The 14,664-nt window shown below is 45.0% G+C and overlaps 1 protein-coding gene and 1 pseudogene across 2 annotated transcripts; both read right to left on the reverse strand.

The window, feature by feature from the left end:
• Positions 1-2,682: 2,682 nt before the first annotated feature.
• Positions 2,683-3,680, reverse strand: LOC101988104 (annotated as a pseudogene).
• A 1,234-nt stretch (positions 3,681-4,914) lies between these two features.
• On the reverse strand, positions 4,915-13,876 carry Cthrc1 (collagen triple helix repeat containing 1). Of its 2 annotated transcripts, none has more exons than XM_026789480.1 (4): positions 13,599-13,876; positions 8,467-8,688; positions 7,332-7,548; positions 4,915-5,446 (listed from the first exon to the last, which is right to left on the reverse strand). In XM_026789480.1, exons 1-4 carry the CDS (start codon positions 13,701-13,703, stop codon positions 5,304-5,306), a joined length of 687 nt encoding a protein of 228 aa, XP_026645281.1. In that variant the 5' UTR covers positions 13,704-13,876; the 3' UTR covers positions 4,915-5,303. The 2 variants fall into 2 exon arrangements, with proteins under 2 accessions (XP_026645281.1, XP_005367595.1); XM_005367538.3 differs by having other exon boundaries at positions 13,554-13,876.
• Between the last annotated feature and the right edge of the window lie 788 nt (positions 13,877-14,664).

A 14,664-nucleotide genomic window follows, 5' to 3' on the forward strand; every position in this document is an offset into this window, starting at 1 on the left:
TGTAGACCAGGCTGGCCTCGAACTCACAGAGATCCGCCTGCCTCTGCCTCCTGAGTGCTGGGATTAAAGGCGTGCGCCACCACCGCCTGGCACTAGTAGCTGCTTTTAAAACGTGTGTAATACATAATATAAAGTTCTCATTTTGCCTGTTTGATATGTCTGGCTTGGTGGCATTTAATGTTCTCAGTGTTATGTAGCCATCACCACAATCATTCTAGAATATATTTATCACCAGAGAACAAAATCCTACCCGTGCTGTATAGCCATGCTCTTCCAGCAAACACTAATCTGCTGGTGCAGCCTTGGTCTGGCTTCTCACTTATTATAACGGTTTTAGGTTCATCCACATTGCAAGCCTTGTGTCAATACTTGGTTCTTTTTATGGCTGGATAATGTTACAATATAGTCATATACTTCTGTTTGTTCATCTTTGTTCTGTTTTGATGGATATTTGGTTTGTTTCCTCTTTTTCACCACTGTAAGTAGCACTGTGGTAGGCATCCATAATCTATTGGTTACTGCTGTGATAAAATACCACGACCAAAGGAAACTTAAGAGTTTATTTTGGCTTATGTTTCCAGAGGGCTGGATGTCCATCGTGGTGGGGAAGGCCTTGAGAAGTAACAGGAAGTCGAGGGATGACATCTCACTGCACACAGGAAGCAGAGAGAAAACTGGAACTGGGTTGGAATTATAAGCTCTAGAGACTACTCTTGACATACCTCCTCCAGCAAGTCTCCACATCCTAGAAGTTCTATAATTTACCCCAACAGCACCACTACTGGGAACTGGATTTTCAAATACATGAGCCTGTGAGGGAAGATTCCTCACTTAAACCACCGCATGTGGATTCACATTATCTTAACTGTTTCAATGCTCCAAAGACCGAGCGCTGTTTAAGAATAACTAAAATATCACACCTACTGTCAATACTTACTATCTTAAGAAAAATTGACCTTGTGCTGTGTTTGTAATTTTCTCGAATAAGTGTCTGTGTACAAACCTGGCAATAGGCTGATATGATCTTACGCCTCTTTTTAAATTTTTTTTTTGCAATTTGTTGAAGAAATCAAATTATCTTTCAAGTTTTCTATAGTCAGTATTTTGCTTTTTATACCTTTATCTCTATTGCTATATCTATATCCATCTTATATCCTCTGTCTTTTCACCAATAAATAGTTATATTTGCATGCTAAATTGAATCCGGGTTTGACTGCTGCTAAAATTATTTCTTAGATGGTGCCATATGACTTTCTAATGGGGCACTTAGTCTTGTCTCTCTTTTGGGGGATGTTATGAGCCATGAATCTGCACTAAAAATCCCTTAATTCATCAATGGCTGAAAAGGGTGATTGTCTAATGCTAGCATTCTTTCTTCAATTGTTAACTATGAATATGCAATACTATTAAAATAAACTGTGTGTATATATACATATATATACTTTTTAAATATATGACTTTGTATAATTGTATTATATTTATTTATTTACTTATTTTGTGTGTGCGCATGTGCGCATTTGTGTAGAAGCACACCTGTGCCATGGTTAGTGTGTAGAGATCAAAGGACAACTTCCAGCAGTTGTACTGCACACAGACCTTCCACTCTATAGACCTTGGGATTGACCATGCCGTCAGGCTTGGTGGCAAACACCTTTACTCTCTGGGCCACCTCATTAGACCACATACACTTTTTTTTGGGGGGGGGGTTCGAGACAGGGTTTCTCTGTGGCTTTGGAGCCTGTCCTGGAACTAGCTCTGTAGACCAGGCTGGTCTCGAACTCACAGAGATCCGCCTGTCTCTGCCTCCCGAGTGCTGGGATTAAAGGCGTGCGCCACCAGCGCCCGGCACTTTTTTTTATGTAAAAATAACTTTTATTTTTATTGAAATGACTGCCTCTTCTGTGTACTTAAACTGACTGTGATGGCTTTGTTACTTAAGTTGTTTCCGTTCCCTCGGACGACAGCCAGCCCGTGAGCAGACTGAAGACAGGAAGCACATAGCCTTCTGCTTTGCTGTTTGAGAAGTCCCTCAGCAGTCCAAAACAGGAACTGACCATGTGGATGTCTCGCCAAGGAAAGCCAGAGAAGCGCAACAGCGCAGCCAACTAGCCCTCACCACAACAACACCCCTAAGAACTACACCTTGAGAAGTGGAGTAGAATAAGAGAATAGTATCACATGCCATTTGTTTGTCTTACGCTTAAATCAACTGTGGCAATGAAGTAGCATGTTAGGAGCAGCTTTAGCTTGGGGAACTGGGCTTCCCTTACTTTCCAGAAAGGAACACCCACGGAAGGTGAGACGACACCTGATTTTACTCAGTGCAGAGTCTAGAATACATCAAGCAATGCTTTTATGTTCTGTAGTTTCATGAATTTCATCCAATAGAAAATAAATTAGGGACCTTGGGGGAGGGGACTTTTTGAGGAAGAAGGAAGAGGTAAGTAAACAGGCCAGGTTTCTGCTTGCAAAAGGAGGTCCTTATAAAACCTAACTTGCCGGGCGGTGGTGGCGCACGCCTTTAATCCCAGCACTCGGGAGGCAGAGGCAGGCGGATCTCTGTGAGTTCGAGACCAGCCTGGTCTACAAGAGCTAGTTCCAGGACAGGCTCCAAAACCACAGAGAAACCCTGTCTCGAAAAACCAAAAAACAAAAGAAAAAAATAAATAAAACCTCACCAATTCAAGCATTCTGGGTGGCGAGCTGAAGTAAACCTTTTATTTCTTCAAAGTGCTGCTCTGCCAACAGAATTTTGTATTCTCTTCTTTACAGACAGGAACTCCTTTACAGTCCAATTGTAATTCCGTTTGCCCTGGAGCAGGCACAAAATTCAATGCAACTGTTGCATAGTGTTCTTCTGGCCAGTTCCTGCACCTCCATTTCATGATGATCTTCCTGTTTGTTAACAGTTCCACATATTCGCCAGTGATGTTCCCATCAAACATCTGGAATTTCCCTCCCTTTTCGGCTTCTAAGACAGCCGGAGATTTGGAAAATTTTTGCACCAAGTCCTTCACGGTGAAGATGCTGTACAGCTGTTCTACTGTGGTGTCAAACAGGTCAGTCAAGTGCAAAGCTACAGTGGGAATCCTTACACCCAGAGCCACTGGAGAAGCCTGCAAAGAGTTCTCAGCCAGTGTCCTCTCAACAGTCAGTCAGTTCCTGGGTTGTTACAGCTCTTGTTGGTAAAATCATTCCTGCTGTAAATTCAGCCTTCAGTGCCTTCAGGTACTCTCCAAGGGCCTCCCTGACCTTGGCGGTGCCTGTAGTTTTCATAAGATCCTTCAGTATATCCCCATCTCCTTTCTTTTTACTCACGTTCACCTCAGTGTCATCAACGTCATTCTCTTCAGAAAGATTGGGTATCTCAATCAGTCCCTTGTGTTTTGCGCCAGATTCTTTAACTGTACCTTTCCAGGACAGCTTGATGTTCCACTCATAGAAGAAAATTAGCTTTCCTTTGCGGCTGCTACAGGAAGCCTCACCTTCCACCTGCTTCAACTCACTGATCTCACACCGGCCAGCCTCATTCTCCATAGTAATGCCAACCAGGAGCTCCCGGAGCTTCCCCTTGGACCAAACGGTGGCATCCCGCTCAGTGCCAATGGTTCACGTTGGTCCCGTCTTCCCGCTCCTCCACGATCCAGCGCGGGTCCCCCTGGCCCCACTTGGCCATGGCGGCGCAGGCGGCGCAGACGACTAGGACGCCGGTCTAGACTACATATACTTTTTTTAAAAAAGAGTAATTCCTTCATTCATAACTGATTTGGTTATTCAGAGACATAATTCATATAAAGAAAACAGAACAAGTGTTTGGTTCCAATTCCCAGTTTTGAATACAAGTTGATTTGTTGGCATCTCACAATTTCCACAATGAATTTTTATTATATCGTCTTGGTTGATATTTTTCAAACTATTGCAATCATTGTCTTTATTGATGCTCTTGCCATCCTTACCATTAGGAAGCAATTCAAGCTGAATCCTTGGGTCTTTTTGTGTTGCCTTCTCCTCACAGCTGCCTTGTTTCCCAAGTAAGGCGTTCTAGGATCCTATTGTGGATTTCCTGCCCAAGGGCTAAAGTCACTCATATCCTACAGGACCTTCCCATTGTAGCTACCACAGTCTGAGCAGCACTTAGTGACCACTGTTCCTAGGTCTTCTTAGCAAATTAAACTGGAGTTCTTGCTGAGGCTTCCGACTCAAGCCCAGAACTTCATCTTCCTCACACTCACCCTGAGTTGGTGAACGCCCTCCAATCACCTTGATTCAAAGCAATTTGGCGCATGCCTTTAATCCCAGCACTTGGGAGGCAGAGACAGGTGGATCTCTGTGAGTTCGAGACCAGCCTGGTCTACAGAGCTAGTTCCAGGACAGGCTCCAAAGCCACAGAGAAACCCTGTCTCGAAAAACAAAACAAAATAAAACAAAAAAAAAGCAATTACTTCCACCTTGAAGTCTACAACCTCCTTCAAGAATCTCAGTTGTGTGTGTGTCTTTGTGTCTTATCCTTTCTGCCAATTGGTAAGTAGTTTGAGGCTAGAGCCATATGTTTTTACTTTTTGATATAGTAAGATAAAATTCCTAAAATACTGTTATAATCCTGACATATAAACACCCTTATGTCTTCTTCATATCCCTCAAGATACAGAACCATATTATACATATGCTACAATTTCAGTTGTTAAATGAATACTTAAAGTTTAGATTTATGTTCAACTTCTCATATATTAAGTACTAAAAATTCAACTTCAGTGGCAAAATCTTCAGTTTAAAAATATTAAAGTTGCCAGGCATGGTTCACACTTGGAAAGTATTGGCAGGCAGATCTCTGAGTTCAAGGCTGGCCTGATCTACAGTGAGACTTCCAGGACAGCCAGAGCTACACAAAACAAACAAACAAACAGAAGAAGAATATTAAAGCTGTTTGAAACATTTTACTTAACAGATACAAAATAATTCTAAACATTTACAGCTCGTACAATGACATAACTTTTATGTTTTTTAAAAAAGTTGACATCAGGAAATAAGAAATACTAACGATCACAGTGACATTCCAATATAAAGCTTCAACAGAATTATGAAAGAAGTACTGGGAGAAAATCCTGAAACCAGCCTTGGTTGAAGTAAAACAGACAATGCTAAGTTTTAAAATGTGAGATCATACTTCGGTCTGTAAACATATTTAACTTCGCATTTTCATTAGGCTGGGTGCATAAAGTGATTTCTCAAAAGTCATTTAAATGAACCCTTCAAAGGTTTGGTTTTAAAAATAAAAGAGGTAGGGAGCAGAAGCTTCGGAGGATTTATTTTGGCAGCTCTTCGATAATGATGCGAGACACCGAGTTCCATCCAGTAGAAGCATCTCCTTTAGGGTAGTCAGAGCAGGTGCCGACCCAGATGGCCACGTCCACCAGCCCAGCACCGATACCTTCACACAGTCCTTCCACTGCAAACAGAGCCATCACAACTCTTTAGAACTAAAGCAAAACCATTCCTTCCGCACTACTGTAGAACATCAGTTATAATCCTGCTTGATGGAAAGCTAACTAAAGATTCTAGTACCTGACTAGATTTAGGGATTTCGTAATAAAGGTCTTTTTTTCTTTTTCTTTTTTTTTTTGAAGATTTATTTATTATGTATACAACATTTTGCTTCCATGTATACCCACACACCAGAAAAGGGCACCAGATCTCATTGCAGATGGTTGTGAGCCATCATATGGTTGCTGGGAATTGAACTCATGACCTCTGGAAGAGCAGTCAGTGCTCTTAACCACTGAGCCATCTCTCCAGCCCCAAAGATCTCTTTTTCTTAAGAAGTTGGCACGTAAATATTTTTGAAGGCAGGTACATTATTACTATGCTATTTCCTCAGTGGGCAGTGTTCTCAAACCAGAATGTGTTTTGTTACAGACAGATGGTTTAAAATCAAGGAACAATTTACCAAATCATACAGGAAGCCTGCAGTTTCAACCGTCAAGACTTCCCAACTTTGGAAGAGACCTGAACCAGAGCCCAAATCAAAATATGCAGGTCTTTTAAAAGAAAGCCCTTCCCAGCATTGATCCCTAGAGCTCGATGATATGCAAATCAAGGATAGGACTTTTGTGTGGTTGAAAGAAATCCTAGCTTAATCTTATGCCAGTGATTCAATGTGTGAATCTATTTTACGCATTCTTTTTTGCAAAAAAATTATACATATGTATATATGTATGTATATCTATCAATCACTTGTCTATCATCTATTCATCCATCCATCAATTATATCTCTATCTATCTATCTATCTATCTATCTATCTATCTATCTATCTATCTATCTATCCATCTCACTTGTCTGTCTGTCTGTCTGACTGTCATCATGATCAATAGGTGTGTGTATGTAGGTGCGGATACACCTGTGCCACAGTGCCCATATGGAGATCAGAGGAACACTTATCACAGGAGTTGGTCCTTCCCTTCTATCATATGGGTCCCAGGGATCTAACTCGGGCCATCAGTCCCAGGGATAAGCACCTTCTGTGGCTAAACCATCTCACCGACCTTTAACAGGATTCCTGTAATTAAAAAGAAACCCCGCTTTTTGTTCTGTTCTGTTTTGATGCGGTATCCTCCCATGTCCCCTGGGCTCTCCCCCACGGACATACACCTTGCAGTCCACCTTAACCAAAGTTTTTTGCTTACAGCTGAAAAAGATTTCATGATTGGTCACTGAAGCAAGCAGAGAGACATTCTTCCTTGGATGTCTGTGCGCAGTGAGAAAGAAACCTGGGGTTGGCAGATTCCTACAGACAGCGAATGGTGGCAGGGAAGCCGGGCAGTGGCTGTGTAGCTTGCCTGTGGGCTGAGATGAATGTGCTCACGTGCCTGTCAGATTCCACCCTAGGGAGGTCAGTGCAGTCCAGCTGAGCCCCCTTAAGGCCTAGAAACGTGCCCACTTAACCCCGTGGCCAGAGAACTCCAGACAGGTGTGGGCTTAGTATCAGTCTCACAGTGGTCAAGTGGTTAAATGCCCACTTTAACAAATCAAACCCCCCTTAGCTCGATCTTCCTGGAGGAGTGTCACCCCGGCAGGCATTTTCCAAGCTTCCCCGGTGAGCCTGCTGTGTAGCCATGGCTGAGAACCAGAGCCACCGCTCGACAGAATCACTGCCTGTGTTTGTCATTTCTAACTTGTCACTGACTTTCAGCTTTGGGACACATCGCCACAACCAGGGCTTTTTGTTGTTATTTATTTTGCTTTTAAGACACGGGTGTTGGCGACTGACGCGCTAGTGGAAATCAGACATCCCCACAGGCAGATCCGAGGCACGCTCTGCCACTGTCATACATACCTGAAGAAGTACGGTGGATATTGATTGTGGAATTTAATTCAGGGCTTCCTTGATCCAGATAGATGATGGCTTCAATGGGAAGAGGTCCTGAACACTCGGCTCCATTAAATGTGAAATACCAGCGCTGGCAGCACGCGTTTCTGCACTTTAGCCGAAGTGAGCCGCTGAACAGGACTCGCAGAGCGCTGTTGGAGCGCATCTTCGTGAACGTGCACTCCTGCACAGCAGAAAACCAGCTGGACGCTTTCCATTTTAACTCAAAAGATACTGCGACCATCAAGTTACAGAGGCTAACCCAGAGCAACGGCAACAGTCTGGAATTTGGGGGAGGTCCATGAGACTCCACTGACCAACAGCTCAAAAAGAGGTTTCTGGGATTGGGCTTTTTATTTGATAGTCTATGATGTCTAGACCATTTGTGCTCCTTTACATTTTTAAAATGTAAAATGTCTCTGAGGGGCAAGTTCCCTGCCCAAGGATAGCCAGTTCCTGCAATGCTAGATTGTACCGACTACAGACGATAACAAGTCTCCTGTTTTCACTTCTCAGAACAAGTTTGTTTGACCCATCTGCACCCATCTGAGTTTGATCACTTGTGGGCGGAGTTTCACAGGCTTAAGGTACGACAGGATCTATGCTTGCCCCTGATTGGACCTGACAGGAAATACAATGGATTATGGGTTTTCCTTCTTAAGCCCGTGCAAACCGATATTTGGGGTCATTTCCCAGAAACCTGGCTATGGACCTGGCCGGAGCCCATTTGGCTTTATACTATGGTAGTGGTCTCATTCTCAATCGCTGGGACTAACACTGTCTTCCACTTTTAGGCCTGAAGCTACAGTAGGATGTGGTAGACTAAATTTAAATTTATGTAATGGTAAGATTAGAATGTTGGTTATTGTCTAACCTGAAAAATACTATGCTTTCTTTTTGCATTTGCTTTAAGTAAATACTTTTATGAAATTAACTGAAATGTTATCAAACTCTTCATTAATTTTAAGTAAAAAAAAATCACAAATTATTGTCCCGCATCTTTTTATTTAAAGTTCTTTAGCAAAAAAAAAAAAAAAAAGACACTGACTTACAAAACTCCTACATTTTGCTTCAACTTTAATATAATTTGAACTTTGCTTACCACAATTTTCCCAAGATCGATGCCGTAATTCAGAGAACTCCACGAACACTGCTTGTAGTTTGGGGTCCAGGATTCCTCAAAACTTTCCCGTAGGCACTCCCCCTTTTCTCCTTTGAATCCATCCCGACCTGGAATTCCGGGTGTCCCAGGGATGCCATTGGCCCCAGGGTTCCCGTCGCGACCAGGAACTCCGGCTGGTCCCTGTAAGCACATTCCATTGTACTGCAGTACAAGGAGAAGGGGGAAAGCAACAGTAAATCAGATGCAAAATCAGTACGGGGTGCAGGGATGTAGTTCAGCGGCAGAGCTCTTGCCCAGCATGCACAAGGCTCAAGGTTTGATTCCCAGTGTTAAGTTGGGACCATAGCCTCCAGCCCCTGGCACCCATCCCAGTCCCCTAGCCTGGGAGTTGCATTGCTCTGGACTCCAAATCCCAGCATGCCAGGTCCTGGCCCCTCCCTGGGGCGGGAGAGGGGATCAGGACCATTCCCATAGGGTATTTAAATGGGCTCCCAAAGGAGAAACAGGTGGTTTGGGGTTCGCATGGGCTCCCTGCTGTCCTGTCTCTCTGCCATGCGCTAGACCACACGAGAGTGTCATTCTTAATAAGACGATGGGCATTTTGATTTGGTTTGATTTGACCTAATTGGACGTCTTGTGCCGGCGGAGCTGCCTTTTCTTAGTTTTTACTTAACACCCAGTGCGAAATAAGTTAACAAGGAAATACATTCGTGACGGTGTAAATAAACAATATAGAAGGTTCTGGTGATCACAACTACATTTATTTTGAATCTGTCAGGAGTCCCTTTAAAGCACCTTGTCCATGTTCTGACGAGTTACTCTGGAGAACTCATGTTAAGGTTATATAGAAGACATTATCATTTCATTATCATTACCATTATGTTTTTACTGCACACACTTACACAAATCGGAAACATATTTTCATGTCTTTTTCTATTTATGATTATAAATAATTTTAACTAGCTGTCTTCCAAGGTACACATCCTTGATTTTTTTTCTTTTTTCTTTTTAATTTTTTGAGACAGGGTTTCTCTATAGCTTTGGAGCCTGTCCTGGAACTAGCTCTTGTAGACCAGATTGACCTCAAACTCACAGAGATCCGCCTGCCTCTGCCTCCCGAGTGCTGGGATTAAAGGTGTGCGCCACCACCGCTAGGCTTGATCTTTTTTTAATTTAAATTTTGTTCTTACTATTTTATGAGTATGGTAGCATGCCTGGCTTGTGCCTGCTAGAGGAGGGATCAGAGCTCTTGGAGCTGGAATGACAGGCAGTTGTGAGCCGTCACGTGAGTGCTGGGAATTGAACGTGGGTCCCCGGAAAAACGGCCAGTGCTTCTCAACAGCTGAGCCATCTCTCCAGCCCCCAATAGTCTATGTTTGTTCCTTATAGTTCCACATTTTATCAAGCATTTATACTCCATAAATGCACTTTTATATTATTATACTTTTTTTTTCCTTTCAAGACACATTCAGATATCAGCATTCAGACATTATGCTGGCCTGTCACCTGTCAGGATGCACTTGCCAGCGCTCAGGTGGTACTCAGATCTGCTCAGGGCCTGACAAAGTCATCAGTTACATGGTCACCTCGCTACAGCTAAGTCCTCTTTAAAAGGCAGGGCCTGCCCACCTCCTCTCTCTGTGTCTCGTCTCTCTGTTTTCCTCTTGCAGGCACAGGCCAGTTTTTAAATTATAACAAGGCACGGTTTTTCTGTGTAGCCCTGGCTGTCCTGGAACTCGCTCTGTAGACCAGTCTGGCCCAGAACCGCCTGCCTCTACCTCCTGAGTGTTGGGATTAAACACCACTGTCTTGTTATCACACATTTTTTTAAAACATAATTCTTTGTTGATCCTTTGGGAATTTCACATCAAGCACCTGATTCCACTCACCTCCCAGCCCCTCCACATCCACTCCTCAACCTTGCAGCATCAAAACAAAACAAACAAACATACAAAAATCTTTAATACTCAGTTTTTGGGTGCTTAATTCTGTTTTTTGTTATAAATATTTCCCCCTTCTCTTCTCCTATAAATATTGATATAATGAAAATACTTATCCATATAGACTTGTTCTGCTTTTGAGTGACTTCCTTAAGATTAATAAAACCTTAGCAGTCAATAATTAACCTTTTTTAAAAAAATTATTTTTATTTTATGTGCATTGGTGTTTTATCTGCATGTATGTCTGTGTGAAGGTGTCAGATCCCATGGAACTGGAGTTACAGATAGTTGTGAGCTGCCATGTGGATGCTAAGATTGAACCTGGGTTGTTTGGAAGAGCAGCCAGGGCTCTTAATTGCTGAGCCATTTCTCCAGGCCCTGAATTCCCCCCCCCCCAACGCAAGACAGGGTTTCTCTGTGCAACAGCCCTGGCTGTCCTGGAACTCACTCATTGACCAGGCTGGCCTCGAACTCACAGAGATCTGCCTGCCTCTGCCTCCTGAGTGCTGGGATTGAAGGCGTGCGCCGCCACCACCTGGCTAATAATTATTCAGTATTGCATTATCTCTAAGTTGGATACCCTTTCATCTGCTTCTCCTATTTTGATATAAAGAAGGATCTACTAGGATAGCACTTTCCCAACCCCTTCCGTCCCCATAAATAGCAGTCTGTGGCCCGGTCTCATCTGACTACCTGTCCACAACAGATAGGTAATAATCAACCAAACCATCTGTAAGAGCTAGAATTCTCTGTTTTGTTGTTCGTTTTGTATCTGTTGTAAAATTTAAATGCATACATTCTAGAACTATTTTCTTTTTATTTTAATACTAGCCTCACTCATTTCTAGATATGTGAGACCAGGCCATGTACCCAGCATTCCAATGCCTGGGGATAAACGGGATAATCAAGCATTCTTGTCTTAAAGTTAGTGGTTGGTAGCACACCAATGTAATCCCTGTACTCGGGAGGCAGGGGCAGGAAGAGCCAGAGCTCAGGATTCTCCCAACAGAGCAAATTTGAGATGAGCCTGGGATACATGAGACTGCTCCTACACACACACACACACACACACACACACACACACACACACACACACGGGGGGGGGAGCACCTGTCCATATTACAGTAATGGGGCTTGAACATAGATTCTCATGCATGTTAGGCAAGCGGTCAACCGCTGACCTACAACAGCGATACTTGAGCTTCCTTCGTCCAGTTCCCGTGCCTACCCTCGAATTAGTTCCCACGGAAACAAGGGTGCCATTAATTAGACCTTTCAAATGCAATGCATTCCAAATAAATTCTTATTTTAAAGTTACCCTAGCAAATTTCTCTAGTATATTTCAGATTTTTAACTCCTCTCAGGCAAGATGTTACGTAGAGTGAACTTTGTCTTTTCCCAATTTAAAACCCTAGTCCCAATAGATGTTTAGAGTCCTCTGGGAACGGCAGTCAACAGTGAATGGAAGTTCCCTCCCGCTCCCCGTTTCTTATATTGGCCACCAGGGGGCAGAACTTCGAGGGCGCGTGAAAGGGAGGCTTTGACAGCGCCTGTACAAAGAAGTTACTTTATACACGCTGTTGAAGCCTTCCTAATGACTGTGTGGACTTTTTCTGTCACCAAGACCAAATCCAATCTACAGGATGCACCTGAGGCCGGCTGCACAGTACGCTTTGCCAAGTTGGGTTAGAGTTGTGGGGAACCACAGGTACTATAAAATCCTTAGAGCGGAGAATGTTAGCTTTAAGGGGAAAGGTGCTTTTTTTTCTGTATCTAAACTACACATTCACAGCATGCAAACTGCACATGAACCACGCTCATGTGGCACATTTTTTTAAAACAATTTAGGTACTTAAAATAGAGCTGGAGCCCCAACACAGTGTGCTTTTGTAGGACAAAATTATATATCATAGCAGAAGACAACGACAAAAACAAACAAAACGCTCCACCGCTGTGTGAAGCTTCAGAGATCCCCTCCCCCCGCCCCAAGCGCTTTTGAATCCCGTTTAGAATTAGTTCTCAGGGAGCTTGCTTTATTAGCTTAGCCTAGAATGTCAGTTTAAGAAAGTCGAATCTTAAAAAAAAAAAAAAAAAAAAAAAAAAATCACCAAATGTCCAGTCTTCTCACGTATTGCAATGCCTGACAACCATATAGATTGGCTCAAGGCCTGGAGTTTATGATGTGCCAAGGACTACAGATCTGTCGCTGGTTTGCTCTTGCATGGGGCAGAAAACTGGGTTTGTTGACTTTCAGAGTTAGGGGGAAAGGCTTTATGCAAACAGGCTTTCCCACAGGTTAGCCCCTCAGAAAGAGCTTGGGACGTTTGCTTTCCCTGTAGCTCGATCGCGATTGCAGTGTTCCTGTCTGGCAGCCACAGGCTGAAGACCGGACTGCGCTTCTGCTTTAAACAGGACAGGCGAAAGGGGTCCTGGGGAGGGCTCTCACTGGCACCCTTCATCTCCACACACACACATCCCCACCCCACCCTCACCCCCCGCGCTCCCGTCCAGCTTCAAACCCTCAGAACCATTCCTGGCCCGAGCTCAAGACCGTCGAGGAGTAAATTGCCGTTCATAACTCCCCAGGAAGATGACCCGAAGTGACTCATAATTTTCAAGTTACAAAGAGCTGAACACATGTTTTGTGGGGGTTGTCTCTCCTCCAGGCAGACGTGGCCACCAGTCCCAACAAAGGACACGTTGCACAGCCTTGGCCCAGGCCCAGGCGATCAGCTGGCCTAGGGTCTTTCTCTGGCCTGCTTTTGAAATCAGCCAAGTAGCTCAATCTACTCCAGTTGCAACCATAACGTTCCCCACTTCTCTCAAGCGTGGCCTCTCCTGAGGCCAGAAATTCCTGGGCGCCTACACAGTCTTGGGACATCTCACCTAACCCACGTCACATCTCTCCAATCATCTCTCTTTATGGTCCCCCTGGAGTTTCAAGACTCCACTTCGGGCATGTCCCAGATTCTTCCCCACCCACAGACTCAGACAAGGCTGGACACTTCAGTTAAGATACTTAACGGGCTGTCCTACGCGCACCCCTACGGTCAGCACCACCAACAGCCGTTTCGTGCGCGGGTGGGTCCTCTCCAGCACTAGGTCAGGACCCACTCTCAGACTCACCAGGTCTACCACCTCCCTCTGTCGGATCTGCGCTTTTTGCTTCACCTTGAGGTTCTCGGAGGCGCTGGACTCGGAGGGCAACTGCAGCAGCAGCACCAGGAAGAGGCCGAGCAGCAGCTGCGGGGAGGCGGTGCGCTCTTGGGGGTGCATGGTGTGCGGTGGCTGCTAAGAGCCGAGCAGGAGGTAGGGCGGTCGCTGGAGCCCGGCTCTGGTCAGTTGTCTGGCCCAGCTCGGCAACCCGCAGCATCAATGCTCCTTTCACTGAGCACCGCCCTTCCTTCTTCACTCCCGCCCCCTGGACACCCAGAATTTGCATACTGCAATAGGCCAGGGTCTCGGGCTCCAGCCCGCCCCTCCTCCGCAGCTCCGCCCACCCGGACCCTCGCTGCCCGGTGACTGTGGTCCAGAACCACAGATGAGGGGGAATCAAGACAGCACGTGTCTTAAATTTGGTCCAGGAGTCTAGACGGCAAGTGTCTTAAATCTGGGCCAGGAATCACCTTTGGGTTCTTTTATTCCTAGCAAAGCTTTGGCAGAGAGAGAGAGAGAGAGAGAGAGAGAGAGAGAGGGGGGGGGGGGGAGGGAGGGAGGGAGGGAGGGGAAATTTATTTGGGGGCATTAGCCTCTAAGAGCCCTATGACCCAAATGATTGCTAATGTGTGTGCAAAAGCTATCCTGGTCTAAAAGCAAAGGTGCAAAGCTTGTCAAGGCCTCTTGGCAATCCTGTGGAGGACGATGCTGCCTGTCTTCTCCATTCATAAGTGAAGAACTGAGGCTCTTGGACAATGACCAACATTAAGTGGTTTCAGTGGCCCTTGCTGCCAGGGAAAGGTAGGCCACCTGCAGATCTTCACCTGTCCCTCAAGTCCTCCAGGTCCAGTCCCTAGCTTCAACCCCACCCCCACCCCCCAGCTCTGAAGCCCAGTGCCTGCAGTAGCCTCTTACAGATCTTTCCCTCCTAAACTCCCTTCCCCAGCTCTTGCCTTGCCTACTCCTCCACCCCCCCCCCCCCCCCGAGCTCCAGCAGGTGCTCCCTGGGAACCCACAGGCCCCTCCTGCCAGAGAAGCAAGGAAGCTAACTGCTGATCTCACCTCTCCTTTCATTCCTCCA

This window comes from Microtus ochrogaster, unplaced genomic scaffold, assembly GCF_000317375.1.
Source record: "Microtus ochrogaster isolate Prairie Vole_2 unplaced genomic scaffold, MicOch1.0 UNK19, whole genome shotgun sequence".
In the NCBI taxonomy this organism is placed as follows: Eukaryota; Metazoa; Chordata; class Mammalia; order Rodentia; family Cricetidae; genus Microtus; species Microtus ochrogaster.